Below are 16,456 nucleotides of genomic sequence, written 5' to 3' on the forward strand. Positions count from 1 at the left end.
CGTGAGTGGCGATGCAGGTGTCAAGCAAAGAGAGGGAGAGTGGGAAATGAGAGGGGCTGGCGGGCCGGCAAAGCAAAGCCAGCTGGGATGGGTCCCCCACATGTACCTCCAGCCCCCAGCACCTCCTCCACACTGCCCCTCCTATGGTAACTGCCACCACAGGAGGGAGGGCTCCCGTTCCGAGGCCACCGCCTCCAGCCTGGGTCTGCCGTCAAAGAGGGCGGCTGAGAGGTTTCTCACGTTTCTTTTAAATGTCTTATTTATTTTGGGGGGTGCCTGGGCGGCTCAGTCGGTTGAGCATCCGACTTCAACTCAGGTCATGATCTCGAGGTTCCTGGGTTCGAGCCCCGCGTCGGGCTCTGGGCCGACAGCTTGGAGCCGGCAGCCTGTTTTGGATTCTGTGTCTCCCTCTCTCTCTACCCCTCCCCTGCTCGTGCTCTGTCCCTCTCTGGTCTCTCAAAAATCAATAAATTTTTAAAAAGCAAAAAAATAAATAAAGAGATGGCAGGCCTGTAACTCAGAGCCAGAGAGAGCCCTTTCTACCACCCCAGTAGGTCTTATTTTCCATCCCCATTGGTATCTTCTGACCCATTCAGAACCATTTCTAAATCGTGTATTCGTATCTGAGGATGGAAAGTGGGTGGGTGGGTCCTGGAGCCCGGGCGGCCAACGTGCCAAGCCTCTCTTGATTACTCGCAGCCAGCCTCACCCGGAGAATCAGGCAACGGAGACTTCTCTCATTAGCCACTGATGAAACGAGCTAGTCCGCTGGATGGACTGAGTCTGAACTATCAGGGCTGGGTGTGCAGACTTCAAACTCCCAACACAGAATGCAAAGGCACAAGACATCAGGGTTAATGAACAGCTTTATTTGCCTTCGACAGCATCAATTTCCTTACATTCTCCATTAATTTGCCATTAAAGTGCGGGACATTTTCTTAATCACGGTAACTTTTATTAAAAGATATCAGAACTAGTTTCAGGAATGTGGCGGTCATGAAGATAAACATCTCTCCTACGATACACAGAATGGAAGCCCCTCGTGTGGAGCTGGTGGGTTGGCCAATCTGCAAACAGATTGTAATTCTCTCTCACCATGAGCACCAAACTGGCTGGGACCGCCACCCATGGGGGGGGGGGGGGGAGTGGGGGGGGAGAAGTGATGCTACAGAGATCGAGAAACACCCACACGCCCTGCCCTGCCCTGCCCTGCCCGCCAGCTCCTCTCGGCCCTCACTGGGTGTTTGCTGTTTGAATAGATCCAATCTTAGGAGAAATGGAGGTCTGACCCTCCCTACTGCCTTCCACCCCACCCCACCCTTACTAACAAAAGCCCCAAAAGTCATTACAATGAAAAAGTGGGTTTCCATTGCCCCAACGCTAACAATGTTCAGTAAAAATGAGGATAATAAACACAGAAGCTTGCTTAGTAAACAGGAGCTCTCAGCGTTCAATGCAAAAAAAAAAAAAAAACAAAAAAACAACAACTGAAATCTTAAGGCAAATACTGTTGACTCTGCACATGGGCTGGACGAACTTGGAACTCTTTACCTATCTGTAAAGCGCTGGCCGTGAGCTTAAGGGCGGTTGGCTTTTCAGCGCTTGTTACTGGCAGAGGCCAGAACCTTGCATTATGCTGAGGCTGTCTGTCGGCGTGTTTCTCTTTGGAGTTTATATACAAACACACCCAAGGCCGATGTATTTTTATACATATATGTACACCCACACAGAGGCCTGCTACTCCTTCTTGGAAACGACTAGTTCCACCTCGGGAAGCTGGATGCCAACCTTAGTCCCGCTGTCATTGCTAGAAGAAGAGGACAGTCGGGACTTCTTAGAGGCCAGGGACACGCCACTGCCCTGTAACTTGCCTGCCTCGTCATCGCTTCCAGTCACCTCATAATGGCCTTTGCTCTTTGACCCCAATCCACCGAAGGTACCAAATTTCAGCTTTCCGGGTTTCCCTTTGACTTTCCCGCCTTCCAGTGACACTTCCCCACCTTCAAACTCCAAAGTCCCCGTCGGGGTGGAAGGCGCAGACAGCTCCCTTTCGTCACTGAAGGAATTTGAGCGGTGCCGCGGCTTCTTGCTTTTAAACAAAGAGAACTTGCCTTTGGGCGACGATGTTTCAGCCTCTGCTTCCCCTTCCAGAGAACCGAGGCTGGCCTTGGAGCTCTTCAGGTCGCCTTTGGACCCTGAAATGGATGCTTCCGGTGAGCCAGTGACACCACCTTTCCCTTTAGGTTTGGAAAAATTGAACTTGGGCATTTTGATTTTGGACTTTTTAAGTTTTACATCGGACTCTTCCCACTCGCCCTCTCCGGCACCAGCCTGGACAGTGGCCTCCACTTTCGGGAAGTTAATATCCACCCCCACCTCTCTGCCAACCAGCTCCCGGCCAGAGAAGGTGAATTTGGGGATCTTCATTTTGGGGAATGTTACTTTTCCAGATCTGCTTTCCAAGTGGCCTGGAGACCCAGACGCACTCAGCCCAGGACCCTGGAGTCCTTCTACCTTTGGTCCTGAGAAATGAAGTCCCCCGGCAAGCTTAGGCGCATCCACGTTGAGCGCGGAGGAGGCCTGGGGTCCTTTCCACTCACCCCCAGGACCTTTGACACTCATATGCCCTTCACCCAGACTGACAGCCGGGGCGCTGACAGCCCCTGATACATCCACACCTCCTTTGATTTTCGGGCCCTTCAAGCTGACACCGAAATCTGCCTCAGGAGATGCCGTATTAAAGGAAGGCCCCTTCACGCTAATGTCAGGAACAGCACCCTGGAAACCTATTCCCGAACCTTTCAGATCGCCTTTGATTTCAGGACCAGAAATGTGCCCCGTTGGGAGTTTCACATTCACACCTGACAGCTCCACATCACATCCAGAGGCCTTAACCCCAGGCATCTGGAGGTTTCCTTCGAGGCCCTGCACGCTGATGCCCGGAAGGCCTCCTCCAACAGCGGGGCCTTTCACCTCACCAGTGGCCCCGAGGCTCCCTTTTATTTTTGGTCCTTCCAAGTTCAAGGCCATGTCTGGTGCTGAGATTTGAGGGCCAGAGATCTGAGGCCCTTTCAGGTTCAGGCCTCCGAGGTTCACATCCACACCTGGCCCCTTTAGTTCTCCGGTCACTTGTGGCCCCTTGACACTGATGTCCAAGTCGGACCCTGGTGTGGAGATGCCAAACTGGGGCAGCTTCATTTGGGGAAGTTTAATGCCACTTTCAGGTGCCTCCAAGCTGAGATCAGGGGCACCTACTGATACCTTAGGGCATTTGATGTCACCAGAGACAGCCAAGTCTCCCTGCAGGCTTGGTCCCTTCAGGGTCACGTCTGGCGCGCCAAGGCCAAGGCTTAGCGCTGTGGCATCAATCCCCGGCATTTTCACACCATCTCCTTCCATCCTCACCTTTCCACTGACACCTCTGAGGTCAAGCCCTGGGGCATGCACCTTCACGCTGGGAACAGAGGCATCCAGGTCTCCCTTCAAACTTGGTCCTTTCAAATTCAGGTCAAGGTCAGGTCCAGAGACTTTGGGCATAGAGAGGTTCACTGAAGGCAAGTCTACTTTTGGCCCCTTCAGAGACACATCAGTTCCTTCAAGATTAACATCAGGTGCACTCAAGCCTCCTTCAAGAGAAGGCAGCTGGGCATGGACCTCAGCTCCTCCGCCTTCCATTTTCACACCAGGGACGCCGATCTTGGGCATTGAAAACTTGGGGAACTTGATTTTCGATTCTGGACCTTGCAGATCTATGTCTGGTCCTTCCAGTCCCACACTGGAGACATCACCCTTCAACTTTGGTCCTTTCAAGTTAACGTTCACATCGGGGGTGGAGACCTGAGGAGCAGAAATGCCGAACGATGGTGCTTTGACTTTAGCATCTGGGCCTTCAATGTTGATGTCAGGTGCATCCAAGTTTGCCTGCACCCTGGGGCCTTTGAAGTCGCCCTCTATTTTGGGGCCGGAAACATCCATACCTGGCACCTTCAACTTCGGAGCCTTCAGCTTGAGGTCAGGACCTTCCACGTTAATCCCTGAAGAAATATCCAGATCAGGTGCCTGGATTTCACCCTCTATTTTGGGGCTAGGGAGGGGGGCCTCTGCTTTAAATTTAGGTGATTTAATGTCAAATTCTACATCGGGAAAGTACATCTTTCCAAACATAGGTTTCTTGGTTTTGGGGGATTTCACATCAACTTTAAGTGTGGCATCTGGCCCCACAACATTGACATCTACGTCAGGAGTCTTGAGACTGGCGTCAACTTCACCCCCAGGAACATTCAAATCAAATCCCTGTTTTTTGGCCTTCATTTTAGGACCACTCATGTGAATCTTAGGCATTTTAAACTTACTTTTCTTGCCCTTGCCACCAACACTGATGTCAGGAGTCTCAACGTTCAGTTCTGCCTCGGGAACAGCCACATCCAAGGAAGCTGGCTTGAGGTCAGCTTTGGGACTTTTTGCCCCAAATCCAAACTTGGGTTTCTTAAATTTGGGAATTTTAATATCTGGCCCCTCAACATTGATATCTGGGCTCTCCATGTGTACGTCCAAGCTTGGAGCTTCTAAATCAACTTTGGGCCCTTTGAGGTCCAGTTCACCACCTAACGTGGGACCAGAAACCCCAATTTTAGGTGTCTTGAGATGCAAATCAACATCAGGAACAGTTACTTTAGGGGCAGATATATCCAGCGATGGCATCTTTAAATTTGGGCCGCTAAGCTTGACATCAGGGCCTTCAATATCCACACCTGGACCTTTAAGGTCTACTTCTGGGCCTTTGAAAGTACCTTCAATCTTAGGGACAGACACATCAAAATCTCCTTTGACTTTGGGTCCTTTCAAATCCAAGTCAACATCAGGCATGGAGATTTTGGGAGCTTTGATATTTATCTCTGGCATCTTGAACTTAGGGCCCTTCAGTTTCGCATCTGGACCTTCAATATTCACATCTGGAACGTCAATGTCCACCTTGGGTCCAGATAGGTCAATGTCAGCCTTGGGCAGGTTCACATCCACGTCTGGGCCCTCGCCTTTGAAGCCTGGCATGCTGAACTTGGGCATTTTCACCTTGGGCATCTTCAGGTGCCAGTCTGGCCCATGCACATCCACATCTGGGATATCAATGTCCACGTTGGGCCCTTTGATGTCAACTTCCGGGCCCTTGAGGTCACCTTCCACTTTAGGCAAAGAAACATCCACATCACCCTTTACCTTGGGACCTTTCAGGTGTAAGTCAATATCAGGCATGGAGATCTTGGGAGCTTTGATGTTCATCTCTGGCATCTTGAACTTAGGGCCCTTCAGTTTTGCATCTGGACCTTCAATATGCACATCTGGAACTTCCACATCCACCTTGGGTCCAGAGACATCAATGTCAGCCTTGGGCAGGTTCACATCCACTTCTGGGCCCTCGCCTTTGAAGCCTGGCATGCTGAACTTGGGCATTTTCACCTTGGGCATCTTCAGGTGCCAGTCTGGCCCATGAACATCCACATCTGGGACGTCAATGTCCACTTTCGGGCCCTTGATGTCCACTTTCGGGCCCTTGATGTCAACTTCCGGGCCCTTGAGGTCACCTTCCACTTTGGGCAGAGACACATCCACATCACCCTTTACCTTGGGACCCTTCAGGTTCAGGTCCACTTCAGGCATGGAGATCTTGGGGGCCTTGAGGTGCAGGTCAGGCATTTTAAACTTGGGGCCCTTCAGTTTCCCTTCTGGGCCATGAATGTCAACATCAGGAGTGTCTATGTCTAGATTAGGGCCTTTAACATCCACGTTGGGGCCTTTCAGATCTCCTTCCAGTTTAGGAATGGAAATGTCCAAATCTCCCTTTATCTTCGGTCCTTTCAAGTTCAAATCAATGTCACTCATGGAGATTTGTGGGGTTTTGAAATGGACATCAGGCATCTTAAATTTGGGACCTTTGAGTTTCCCTTCAGGACCTTCAATGTCCACCTCTGGCCCTTTTAGATCACCTTCCACCTTAGGTAATGAAAGATCCACATCCCCCTTTACCTTTGGGCCTTTCAAATTTAAGTCAAAGTCAGGCATGGAGAGCTTGGGGGCTTTAATATGCATATCTGGCATCTTAAATTTGGGCCCCTTCAATTTTCCTTCTGGGCCTTCAATGTTGACATCAGGAGTGTCAATGTCCAATTTGGGGCCCTTTATGTCTATTTCAGGGCCCTTGAGGTCACCTTCCACTTTGGGCAGAGACACATCTACATCACCCTTCATTTTGGGGCCCTTCAGATTAAAGTCAAGGTCAGGCATGGAGATTTTGGGAGCTTTGATGTTCATCTCTGGCATCTTGAACTTAGGGCCCTTCAGTTTCGCATCTGGACCTTCAATATTCACATCTGGAACGTCAATGTCCACCTTGGGTCCAGATAGGTCAATGTCAGCCTTGGGCAGATTTACATCCACGTCTGGGCCCTCGCCTTTGAAGCCTGGCATGCTGAACTTGGGCATTTTCACCTTGGGCATCTTCAGGTGCCAGTCTGGCCCATGCACATCCACATCTGGGATATCAATGTCCACGTTGGGCCCTTTGATGTCAACTTCCGGGCCCTTGAGGTCACCTTCCACTTTAGGCAAAGAAACATCCACATCACCCTTTACCTTGGGACCTTTCAGGTGTAAGTCAATATCAGGCATGGAGATCTTGGGAGCTTTGATGTTCATCTCTGGCATCTTGAATTTAGGGCCCTTCAGTTTTGCATCTGGACCTTCAATATGCACATCTGGAACTTCCACATCCACCTTGGGTCCAGAGACATCAATGTCAGCCTTGGGCAGGTTCACATCCACTTCTGGGCCCTCGCCTTTGAAGCCTGGCATGCTGAACTTGGGCATTTTCACCTTGGGCATCTTCAGGTGCCAGTCTGGCCCATGAACATCCACATCTGGGACATCAATGTCCACTTTCGGGCCCTTGATGTCAACTCCCGGGCCCTTGAGGTCACCTTCCACTTTGGGCAGAGACACATCCACATCACCCTTTACCTTGGGACCCTTCAGGTTCAGGTCCACTTCAGGCATGGAGATCTTGGGGGCCTTGAAGTGCAGGTCAGGCATTTTAAACTTGGGGCCCTTCAGTTTCCCTTCTGGGCCCTCAAGGCTCACATCTGGGGCTTCAATGTCCACCTTGGGTCCAGAGACATCAATGTCAGCCTTGGGCAGGTTCACATCCACTTCTGGGCCCTCTCCTTTGAAGCCTGGCATGCTGAACTTGGGCATTTTCACCTTGGGCATCTTCAGGTGCCAGTCTGGGCCATGCACATCCACATCTGGGACATCAACGTCCACCTTGGGCCCTTTGATGTCAACTTCAGGGCCTTTTAGGTCACCTTCCACTTTAGGCAGGGAAACATCCACATCTCCTTTGACCTTAGGACCTTTCAGGTGCAAATCAAAGTCAGGCATGGAGATCTTGGGGGCTTTGATGTTCATCTCAGGCATCTTGAACTTGGGACCTTTCAACTTTCCCTCTGGTCCCTCAATGTTAACATCAGGGCCTTCGATGTCCACCTTGGGTGCTGATACATCAATGTCGGCCTTGGGCAGGTTCACATCCACTTCTGGGCCCTCGCCTTTAAAGCCTGGCATGCTGATCTTGGGCATTTTTATCTTGGGCATCTTCAGGTGCCAGTCTGGGCCTTGAACATCCACATCTGGGACATCAACGTCCACCTTGGGCCCTTTGATGTCAACTTCAGGGCCTTTTAGGTCACCTTCCACTTTAGGCAGGGAAACATCCACATCTCCTTTGACCTTAGGACCTTTCAGGTGCAAATCAAAGTCAGGCATGGAGATCTTGGGGGCTTTGATGTTCATCTCAGGCATCTTGAACTTGGGACCTTTCAACTTTCCCTCTGGTCCCTCAATGTTAACATCAGGGCCTTCGATGTCCACCTTGGGTGCTGATACATCAATGTCGGCCTTGGGCAGGTTCACATCCACTTCTGGGCCCTCTCCTTTGAAGCCTGGCATGCTGATCTTGGGCATTTTTATCTTGGGCATTTTTAGGTGCCAGTCTGGTCCATGAACATCCACATCAGGGGCATCAATGTCCACCTTGGGACCTTTGAGGTCCACTTCAGGGCCTTTCAGATTCCCTTCAAACTTGGGAAGGGAAACGTCCACATCACCCTTCACCTTGGGGCCCTTCAGGTTTAAATCAATGTCAGGCATGGAAATCTTTGGAGTCTTTAGGTGCATCTCTGGCATCTTGAATTTGGGCCCCTTCAATTTTCCCTCTGGGCCTTCAATGTTAATATCAGGAGTGTCAATGTCCAATTTGGGGCCCTTGATGTCCACCTCAGGGCCCTTTAAGTCACCTTCTACTTTTGGCAAAGACATATCCACATCACCTTTCATTTTGGGGCCCTTTAAGTTCAGATCAAAGTCAGGCATGGAGATTTTGGGAGCTTTGATGTTCATCTCAGGCATCTTGAACTTGGGGCCCTTCAGTTTTGCATCTGGACCTTCAACATTCACATCTGGGGCATCAATGTCCACTTTGGGGCCAGAAACATCAATGTCAGCCTTAGGGAGAGTAACATCCACGTCTGGGCCCTCACCTTTGAAACCTGGCATGCTAAACTTGGGCATTTTCACCTTGGGCATTTTCAGGTGCCAGTCTGGGCCATGCACATCCACGTCAGGGACATCAACGTCCACTTTAGGGCCTCTGATATCGATCTCTGGCCCTTTCAGATCCCCTTCAACTTTGGGCAGAGAAACATCAATATCACCTTTCACCTTGGGGCCCTTCAGGTTTAAATCAATGTCAGGCATGGAGATCTTGGGAGTTTTGATATTCATGTCAGGCATCTTGAGTTTGGGACCTTTTAAGCCTCCTTCTACACCTTCCACATTGATTTCTGGGCCCTCAATGTCCATTCTGGGACCCTCTATGTTGATATCTCCTTTGGGCAGATCCACAGCCATTTCTGGCCCTTCTGCTTTTAAGCCAGGCACACCAAACTTGGGCATTTTCATTTTGGGCATTTTCAAGTTCCAATCTGGACCATGCACATCCACATCGGGTGCATCAAGATGAACTTCTGGGGCCTTAATATCCACTTTGGGTCCTTTCAAGTCACCTTCTAAATTAGGAGCTGTAACATCCAAGTCTCCTTTGACTTTAGGGCCTTTCAGATTTAACTCCACATCAGGCATAGAAACTTTAGGAGATGAAATACTCAGGAAAGGCATTTTGAACTTGGATCCTTTCACTTTTCCTTGGACCTCAACATCAGGAGCATTAATATCAACTTTTGGACCTGTCACATCAATATCCGGCTTTTTAACTTTGGCATCCACCTCAGGTGTCTGAACTTTGGAGCCCGAAAAATTAAATTTAGGAAGCTTAAAACGTGATTTCTTTGACTTGCCTTCAAGACTGAGCTTAGGACCAGAAATGTCCACTTCTGGACCCTTTACATCCAACTTGGGAGCTTTAATGTCACCTTCTAATTTGGGCCCAGAAACATCAACATCTCCCTTAAGCTTTGGGCCTTTCAAATTCAGGTCAATTTCAGGCATGGAGATCTTAGGCATATTCACATGCATGTCTGGCATCTTCAGTTTGGGACCTTTTAATTTGCCTTCAGGGCCATGGATGTCAATATCTGGAGCATCTACATCTATCTTTGGGCCCTTGATGTCAAGAGTAGGTCCTTTCAAATCACCTTCTACGTTTGGAAGGGAAACATCCGCCTCTCCTTTCATTTTAGGGCCTTTGAGATTAATGTCCAAATCAGGCATGGAGATCTTGGGAGCTTTGATGTTCATCTCTGGCATCTTGAATTTGGGGCCCTTCAGTTTCGCATCTGGACCTTCAATATTGACATCTGGAACATCAATATCTACCTTGGGTCCAGAGACATCAATGTCAGCCTTGGGCAGGTTCACATCCACTTCTGGGCCCTCGCCTTTAAAGCCTGGCATGCTGATCTTGGGCATTTTTATCTTGGGCATCTTCAGGTGCCAGTCTGGCCCATGCACATCCACATCTGGGACATCAACGTCCACTTTAGGGCCTTTAAGATCTACCTCAGGAACTTTAATCTCACCTTCCACTTTTGGTAAAGACACATCCACATCACCCTTCACTTTAGGGCCCTTCAGGTTAAGATCAATGTCAGGCATGGAGATCTTGGGGGCTTTGATGTTCATCTCAGGCATCTTGAACTTGGGACCTTTCAACTTTCCCTCTGGTCCCTCAATGTTAACATCAGGGCCTACAATGTCCACCTTGGGTCCAGCCACATCAACATCAGCCTTGGGCAGGTTCACATCCACTTCTGGACCCTCACCTTTAAAGCCTGGCATGCTGAACTTGGGCATTTTCACCTTGGGCATCTTCAGGTGCCAGTCTGGGCCTTGAACATCCACATCTGGGACATCAACGTCCACCTTGGGCCCTTTGATGTCAACTTCAGGGCCTTTTAGGTCACCTTCCACCTTAGGCAGGGAAACATCCACATCTCCTTTGACCTTAGGACCTTTCAGGTGCAAATCAAAGTCAGGCATGGAGATCTTGGGGGCTTTGATGTTCATCTCAGGCATCTTGAACTTGGGACCTTTCAACTTTCCCTCTGGTCCCTCAATGTTAACATCAGGGCCTTCGATGTCCACCTTGGGTGCTGATACGTCAATGTCGGCCTTGGGCAGGTTCACGTCCACTTCTGGGCCCTCTCCTTTGAAGCCTGGCATGCTGAACTTGGGCATTTTCATCTTGGGCATCTTCAGGTGCCAGTCTGGTCCATGCACATCCACATCTGGGACATCAACGTCCACCTTGGGGCCTTTGATGTCAACCTCAGGGGCCTTCAGGTCACCTTCCACCTTAGGCAGAGACACATCCACATCTCCCTTTACCTTGGGACCTTTCAGGTGCAAATCAAAGTCAGGCATGGAGATCTTGGGAGCTTTGATGTTCATCTCTGGCATCTTGAACTTGGAACCCTTCAATTTTGCATCTGGACCTTCGATACTGACATCTGGAACATCAATGTCCACCTTGGGTCCAGAGACATCAATGTCAGCCTTGGGCAGGTTCACATCCACTTCTGGGCCCTCGCCTTTGAAGCCTGGCATGCTGAACTTGGGCATTTTCATCTTGGGCATCTTCAGGTGCCAGTCTGGGCCATGAACATCCACATCTGGGACATCAATGTCCACTTTAGGGCCTTTGAGGTCAACTTCAGGGCCTTTCAGGTCTCCCTCTAACTTAGGACCTGTGACATCCACATCTCCTTTTATTTTTGGACCTGATAGATTAAGGTCAATATCTGGCATAGATATCTTAGGAGTCTTAAAATGCATTTCAGGCATCTTAAACTTTGGACTTTTCCACTTTCCTTCAGGTCCTTCAATATTCACATCAGGGCATTCAACATCCACTTTGGGTCCTGAGACATCAATGTCAGCCTTGGGCAGGTTTACATCCACTTCTGGGCCCTCGCCTTTAAAGCCTGGCATGCTGATCTTGGGCATTTTTATCTTGGGCATCTTCAGGTGCCAGTCTGGGCCATGCACATCCACATCTGGGACATCAACGTCCACCTTGGGCCCTTTGATGTCAACTTCAGGGCCTTTTAGGTCACCTTCCACCTTAGGCAGGGAAACATCCACATCTCCTTTGACCTTAGGACCTTTCAGGTGCAAATCAAAGTCAGGCATGGAGATCTTGGGGGCTTTGATGTTCATCTCAGGCATCTTGAACTTGGGACCTTTCAACTTTCCCTCTGGTCCCTCAATGTTAACATCAGGGCCTTCGATGTCCACCTTGGGTGCTGATACATCAATGTCGGCCTTGGGCAGGTTCACATCCACTTCTGGGCCCTCTCCTTTGAAGCCTGGCATGCTGAACTTGGGCATTTTCATCTTGGGCATCTTCAGGTGCCAGTCTGGGCTTTGAATATCCACATCTGGGGCATCAATGTCCACTTTGGGGCCCTTTAGGTCACCTTCCACCTTAGGTAGGGAAACATCCACATCTCCTTTGACCTTAGGACCTTTCAAGTGTAAATCTATGTCTGGCATCGAGATCTTGGGAGCTTTGATGTTCATTTCTGGCATTTTAAATTTAGGCCCTTTGATCTTTCCCTCCGGACTCTCAATGCTCATATCTGGGACTTCAACGTCAACCTTGGGTCCTGAGACTTCAATGTCAGCCTTGGGAAGATTCACATCTACTTCTGGGCCCTCTGTTTTAAAACCAGGCATGCTGAACTTGGGCATTTTCATTTTGGGCATCTTCAGGTGCCAGTCTGGGCCATGAACATCAGGAGCATTTATGTCTACTTTCGGGCCCTTGATGTTCACATCTGGTACTTTAATTTTACCTTCTACCTCAGGCACAGACACATCAACATCCCCCTTGATTTTGGGTCCTTTCAAATTTAAGTCCACATCAGGCATAGAAATATTTGGGGCTTTGAAATGCATGTCAGGCATCTTGAACTTGGGACCTTTCAATTTGCCCTCTGGTCCTTCAATGTCAATATCTGGCCCACTGATGTCACCTTTGAGAACTGGCCCTTTGAGGTCACCTTCCAATTTTGGAACATCAACATCCACGTCTCCCTTTATCTTGGGACTTTTTAAGTGTAAGTCAATGTCTGGCATGGAGATTTTGGGAGCTTTAAAGTGCATGTCTGGCATCTTAAATTTAGGACTTTTCCATTTTCCATCTGGACCTTCCACAGCTACGTCTGGCATGTCAACATCCAATTTGGGGCCTTTCACATCCAATTCTGGACCCTTTAACTCTCCCTCCAGCTTTGGGGCAGAAACATCAAAGTCTCCTTTGACTTTAGGCCCCTTTAAGTTGAAATCAACATCAGGCATGGAGATCTTAGGGGCATGAAAGTGCATTTCAGGCATCTTGAACTTAGGGCCTTTCAGCTTCCCTTCTGGACCTTCAAGGCTCACATCCGGGGCTTCAATGTCCACCTTAGGTCCAGAGATGTCAATGTCAGCCTTGGGCAGGTTCACATCCACATCTGGGCCCTCGCCTTTGAAGCCAGGCATACTGAACTTGGGCATTTTCATCTTGGGCATCTTCAGGTGCCACTCCGGGCCATGAACATCCACATCTGGGGCATCAATGTCAACTTTGGGGCCTTTGATGTCCACATCTGGCACTTTCATTTCACCTTCTATCTTGGGCACAGACACATCCATATCCCCTTTCACTTTGGGGCCTTTTAAGTGTAAATCCACATCAGGCATGGAGAGCTTGGGGGTCTTGAAGTGCATGTCTGGCATCTTAAACTTAGGGCCTTTCAACTTTGCATCAGGGCATTCCAGGTCAACATCAGGCATCTCCACATCCACACTGGGGCCTTTCAAATCTCCTTCCAATTTTGGCACAGATACATCCACATCTCCCTTCAGTTTTGGCCCCTTAAGATTCAAGTTCACATCAGGCATGGAGATCTTGGGAGCCTTGAAGTGCATCTCAGGCATCTTGAACTTGGGACCCTTCAGTTTCCCTTCTGGGCCCTCAAGGCTCACATCTGGGGCTTCAATGTCCACCTTGGGGCCAGATACGTCAATGTCAGCCTTGGGCAGGTTCACATCCACTTCTGGGCCCTCGCCTTTGAAGCCAGGCACGCTAAATTTGGGCATTTTCATCTTGGGCATTTTCAAGTTCCAGTCTGGGCCATGAACATCCACATCTGGGACATCAATGTCCACTTTGGGGCCTTTGATGTCCACATCTGGCACTTTCATTTCACCTTCTATCTTGGGCACAGATACATCCACATCCCCTTTCACTTTGGGACCTTTCAAGTGTAAGTCCACATCAGGCATGGAGAGCTTGGGAGCCTTGAAGTGCATCTCGGGCATCTTAAACTTAAGGCCTTTCAACTTTGCATCAGGACATTCCAGGTCAACATCAGGCATCTCCACATCCACACCAGGACCTTTGATATCAACTTGTGGACCTCTGAGATCACCTTCTAGTTCAGGCACAGAAGCATCTATTTCTCCTTTCACTTTGGGTCCCTTCAAATTCAAGTCCACATCTGGCATGGATATCTTAGGAGCTTTGATATTCAACTTAGGCATCTTAAATTTAGAGCCCTTTAATTTTCCTTCTGGTCCTTCAATATCCAAATCAGGAGCATCAATGTCCACTTTGGGGCCAGACACATTAATGTCAGCCTTGGGCAGGTTCACATCCACTTCTGGGCCTTCACCCTTGAAGCCAGGCATGCTGAACTTGGGCATTTTCACCTTGGGCATCTTCAGGTGCCAGTCTGGGCCATGAACATCCACCTCTGGGACATCGACGTCCACTTTGGGGCCTTTGATGTCCACATCTGGCACTTTCATTTCACCTTCTATCTTGGGCACAGACACATCCACATCCCCTTTCACTTTGGGACCTTTCAAGTGTAAGTCCACATCAGGCATGGAGAGCTTGGGGGTCTTGAAGTGCATCTCAGGCATCTTAAACTTAGGGCCCTTCAGCTTTCCTTCTGGACCTTCAATATCAATATCACCAACATCCACATCCATCTTCGGGGCCTTCATGTCAATTTCAGGACCTTTCAAGTCTCCTTCCACTTTGGGAAGGGAAACATCGACATCAGTTTTCAGTTTAGGGGCTTTGAGATTAAGTCCAACATCAGGCATAGAGATTTTGTGTGTCTGTATATTCATGCTTGGCATCTTAAACTTTGGACCCTTTAGTTTCCCCTCTGGACCTTCAATATTCACATCTGGAACATCAATGTCCACCTTGGGTCCAGAGACATCAATGTCAGCCTTGGGCAGGTTCACATCCACTTCTGGGCCCTCTCCTTTGAAGCCTGGCATGCTGAACTTGGGCATTTTCACCTTGGGCATCTTCAGGTGCCAGTCTGGGCCATGAGCCCCCACATCTGGTGCATTAATGTCCACTTTGGGCCCTTTGATGTCAACATCAGGTGCTTTTATCTCTCCTTCTACCTTTGGAGTTGTAACATCATAATCTCCTTTCATTTTAGGACCTTTCAAATGCAAACCAACATCTGGCATGGATATCTTCTGAGGCTTTATATTCATTTCTGGCATCTTAAATTTAAGACCTTTTACTTTTGCATCTGGACCATCAATATTCACATCTGGAACTTCAACATCCACCTTGGGTCCTGAGACATCAATGTCAGCCTTGGGCAGGTTCACATCCACTTCTGGGCCCTCGCCTTTGAAGCCTGGCATGCTGATCTTGGGCATTTTTATCTTGGGCATCTTCAGGTGCCAGTCTGGCCCATGAACATCCACATCTGGAGCACTGATGTCAACTTTGGGCCCTTTAATGTCAACATCTGGCACTTTTATTTCACCTTCTACATCAGGCACAGACACGTCCACATCTCCCTTCAGTTTTGGCCCCTTAAGATTCAAGTTCACATCAGGCATGGAGATCTTGGGAGCCTTGAAGTGCATCTCAGGCATCTTGAACTTGGGACCCTTCAGTTTCCCTTCTGGGCCCTCAAGGCTCACATCTGGGGCTTCAATGTCCACCTTGGGGCCAGATACGTCAATGTCAGCCTTGGGCAGGTTCACATCCACTTCTGGGCCCTCGCCTTTGAAGCCAGGCACGCTAAATTTGGGCATTTTCATCTTGGGCATTTTCAAGTTCCAGTCTGGGCCATGAACATCCACATCTGGGACATCAATGTCCACTTTGGGGCCTTTGATGTCCACATCTGGCACTTTCATTTCACCTTCTATCTTGGGCACAGATACATCCACATCCCCTTTCACTTTGGGACCTTTCAAGTGTAAGTCCACATCAGGCATGGAGAGCTTGGGAGCCTTGAAGTGCATCTCGGGCATCTTAAACTTAGGGCCTTTCAGCTTCCCTTCTGGACCTTCAAGGCTCACATCCGGGGCTTCAATGTCCACCTTGGGTCCAGAGATGTCAAGGTCAGCCTTGGGCAGGTTCACATCCACTTCTGGGCCCTCCCCTTTGAGGCTGGGCATGCTGAACTTGGGCATTTTCATCTTGGGCATTTTCAGGCTCCAGTCTGCACCTTGGACTTCCACGTCTGGTGCTTTAATGTCTACCTTAGGTCCTTTGATGTCCACATCTGGAACTTTCATTTCACCTTCTATTTTTGGTGCAGACATATCTAGATTTCCTTTCATTTTGGGTCCTTTAAGATCCAAGTCAACATCTGGCAGAGTCATCTTAGGGGCTTTGAAGTGCATCTCAGGCATCTTAAACTTTGGACCTTTCAACTTTCCTTCTGGTCCTTCAAGGCTCAAGTCTGGAGCACTAATATCCATCTTGGGTGCCGAAATGTCCACATCAGCCTTTGGCAGGTTCACATCCACTTCTGGGCCCTCCCCTTTGAGGCTGGGCATGGTAAATTTGGGCATTTTCATCTTGGGCATCTTTAGGTTCCATTCAGGACTATGAACGTCAACATCGGGGCAC

General features: G+C 49.2%; 1 protein-coding gene across 1 annotated transcript in view; it reads right to left on the reverse strand.

Annotated features, from left to right (window-relative positions):
• Nucleotides 1–848: 848 nt before the first annotated feature.
• AHNAK (AHNAK nucleoprotein) overlaps nt 849–16,456 on the reverse strand; it is a 29,908-nt gene continuing 14,300 nt past the window's right edge. The window contains 2 exon segments of the mRNA XM_043581395.1: nt 849–10,266; nt 10,651–16,454. Coding sequence (XP_043437330.1) covers nt 1,738–10,266; nt 10,651–16,454 — 14,333 coding nt within the window. The 3' untranslated portion in view covers nt 849–1,737.

The sequence above is a fragment of the Prionailurus bengalensis genome, chromosome D1 (genome assembly GCF_016509475.1).
Source record: "Prionailurus bengalensis isolate Pbe53 chromosome D1, Fcat_Pben_1.1_paternal_pri, whole genome shotgun sequence".
Taxonomy (NCBI): Eukaryota; Metazoa; Chordata; class Mammalia; order Carnivora; family Felidae; genus Prionailurus; species Prionailurus bengalensis.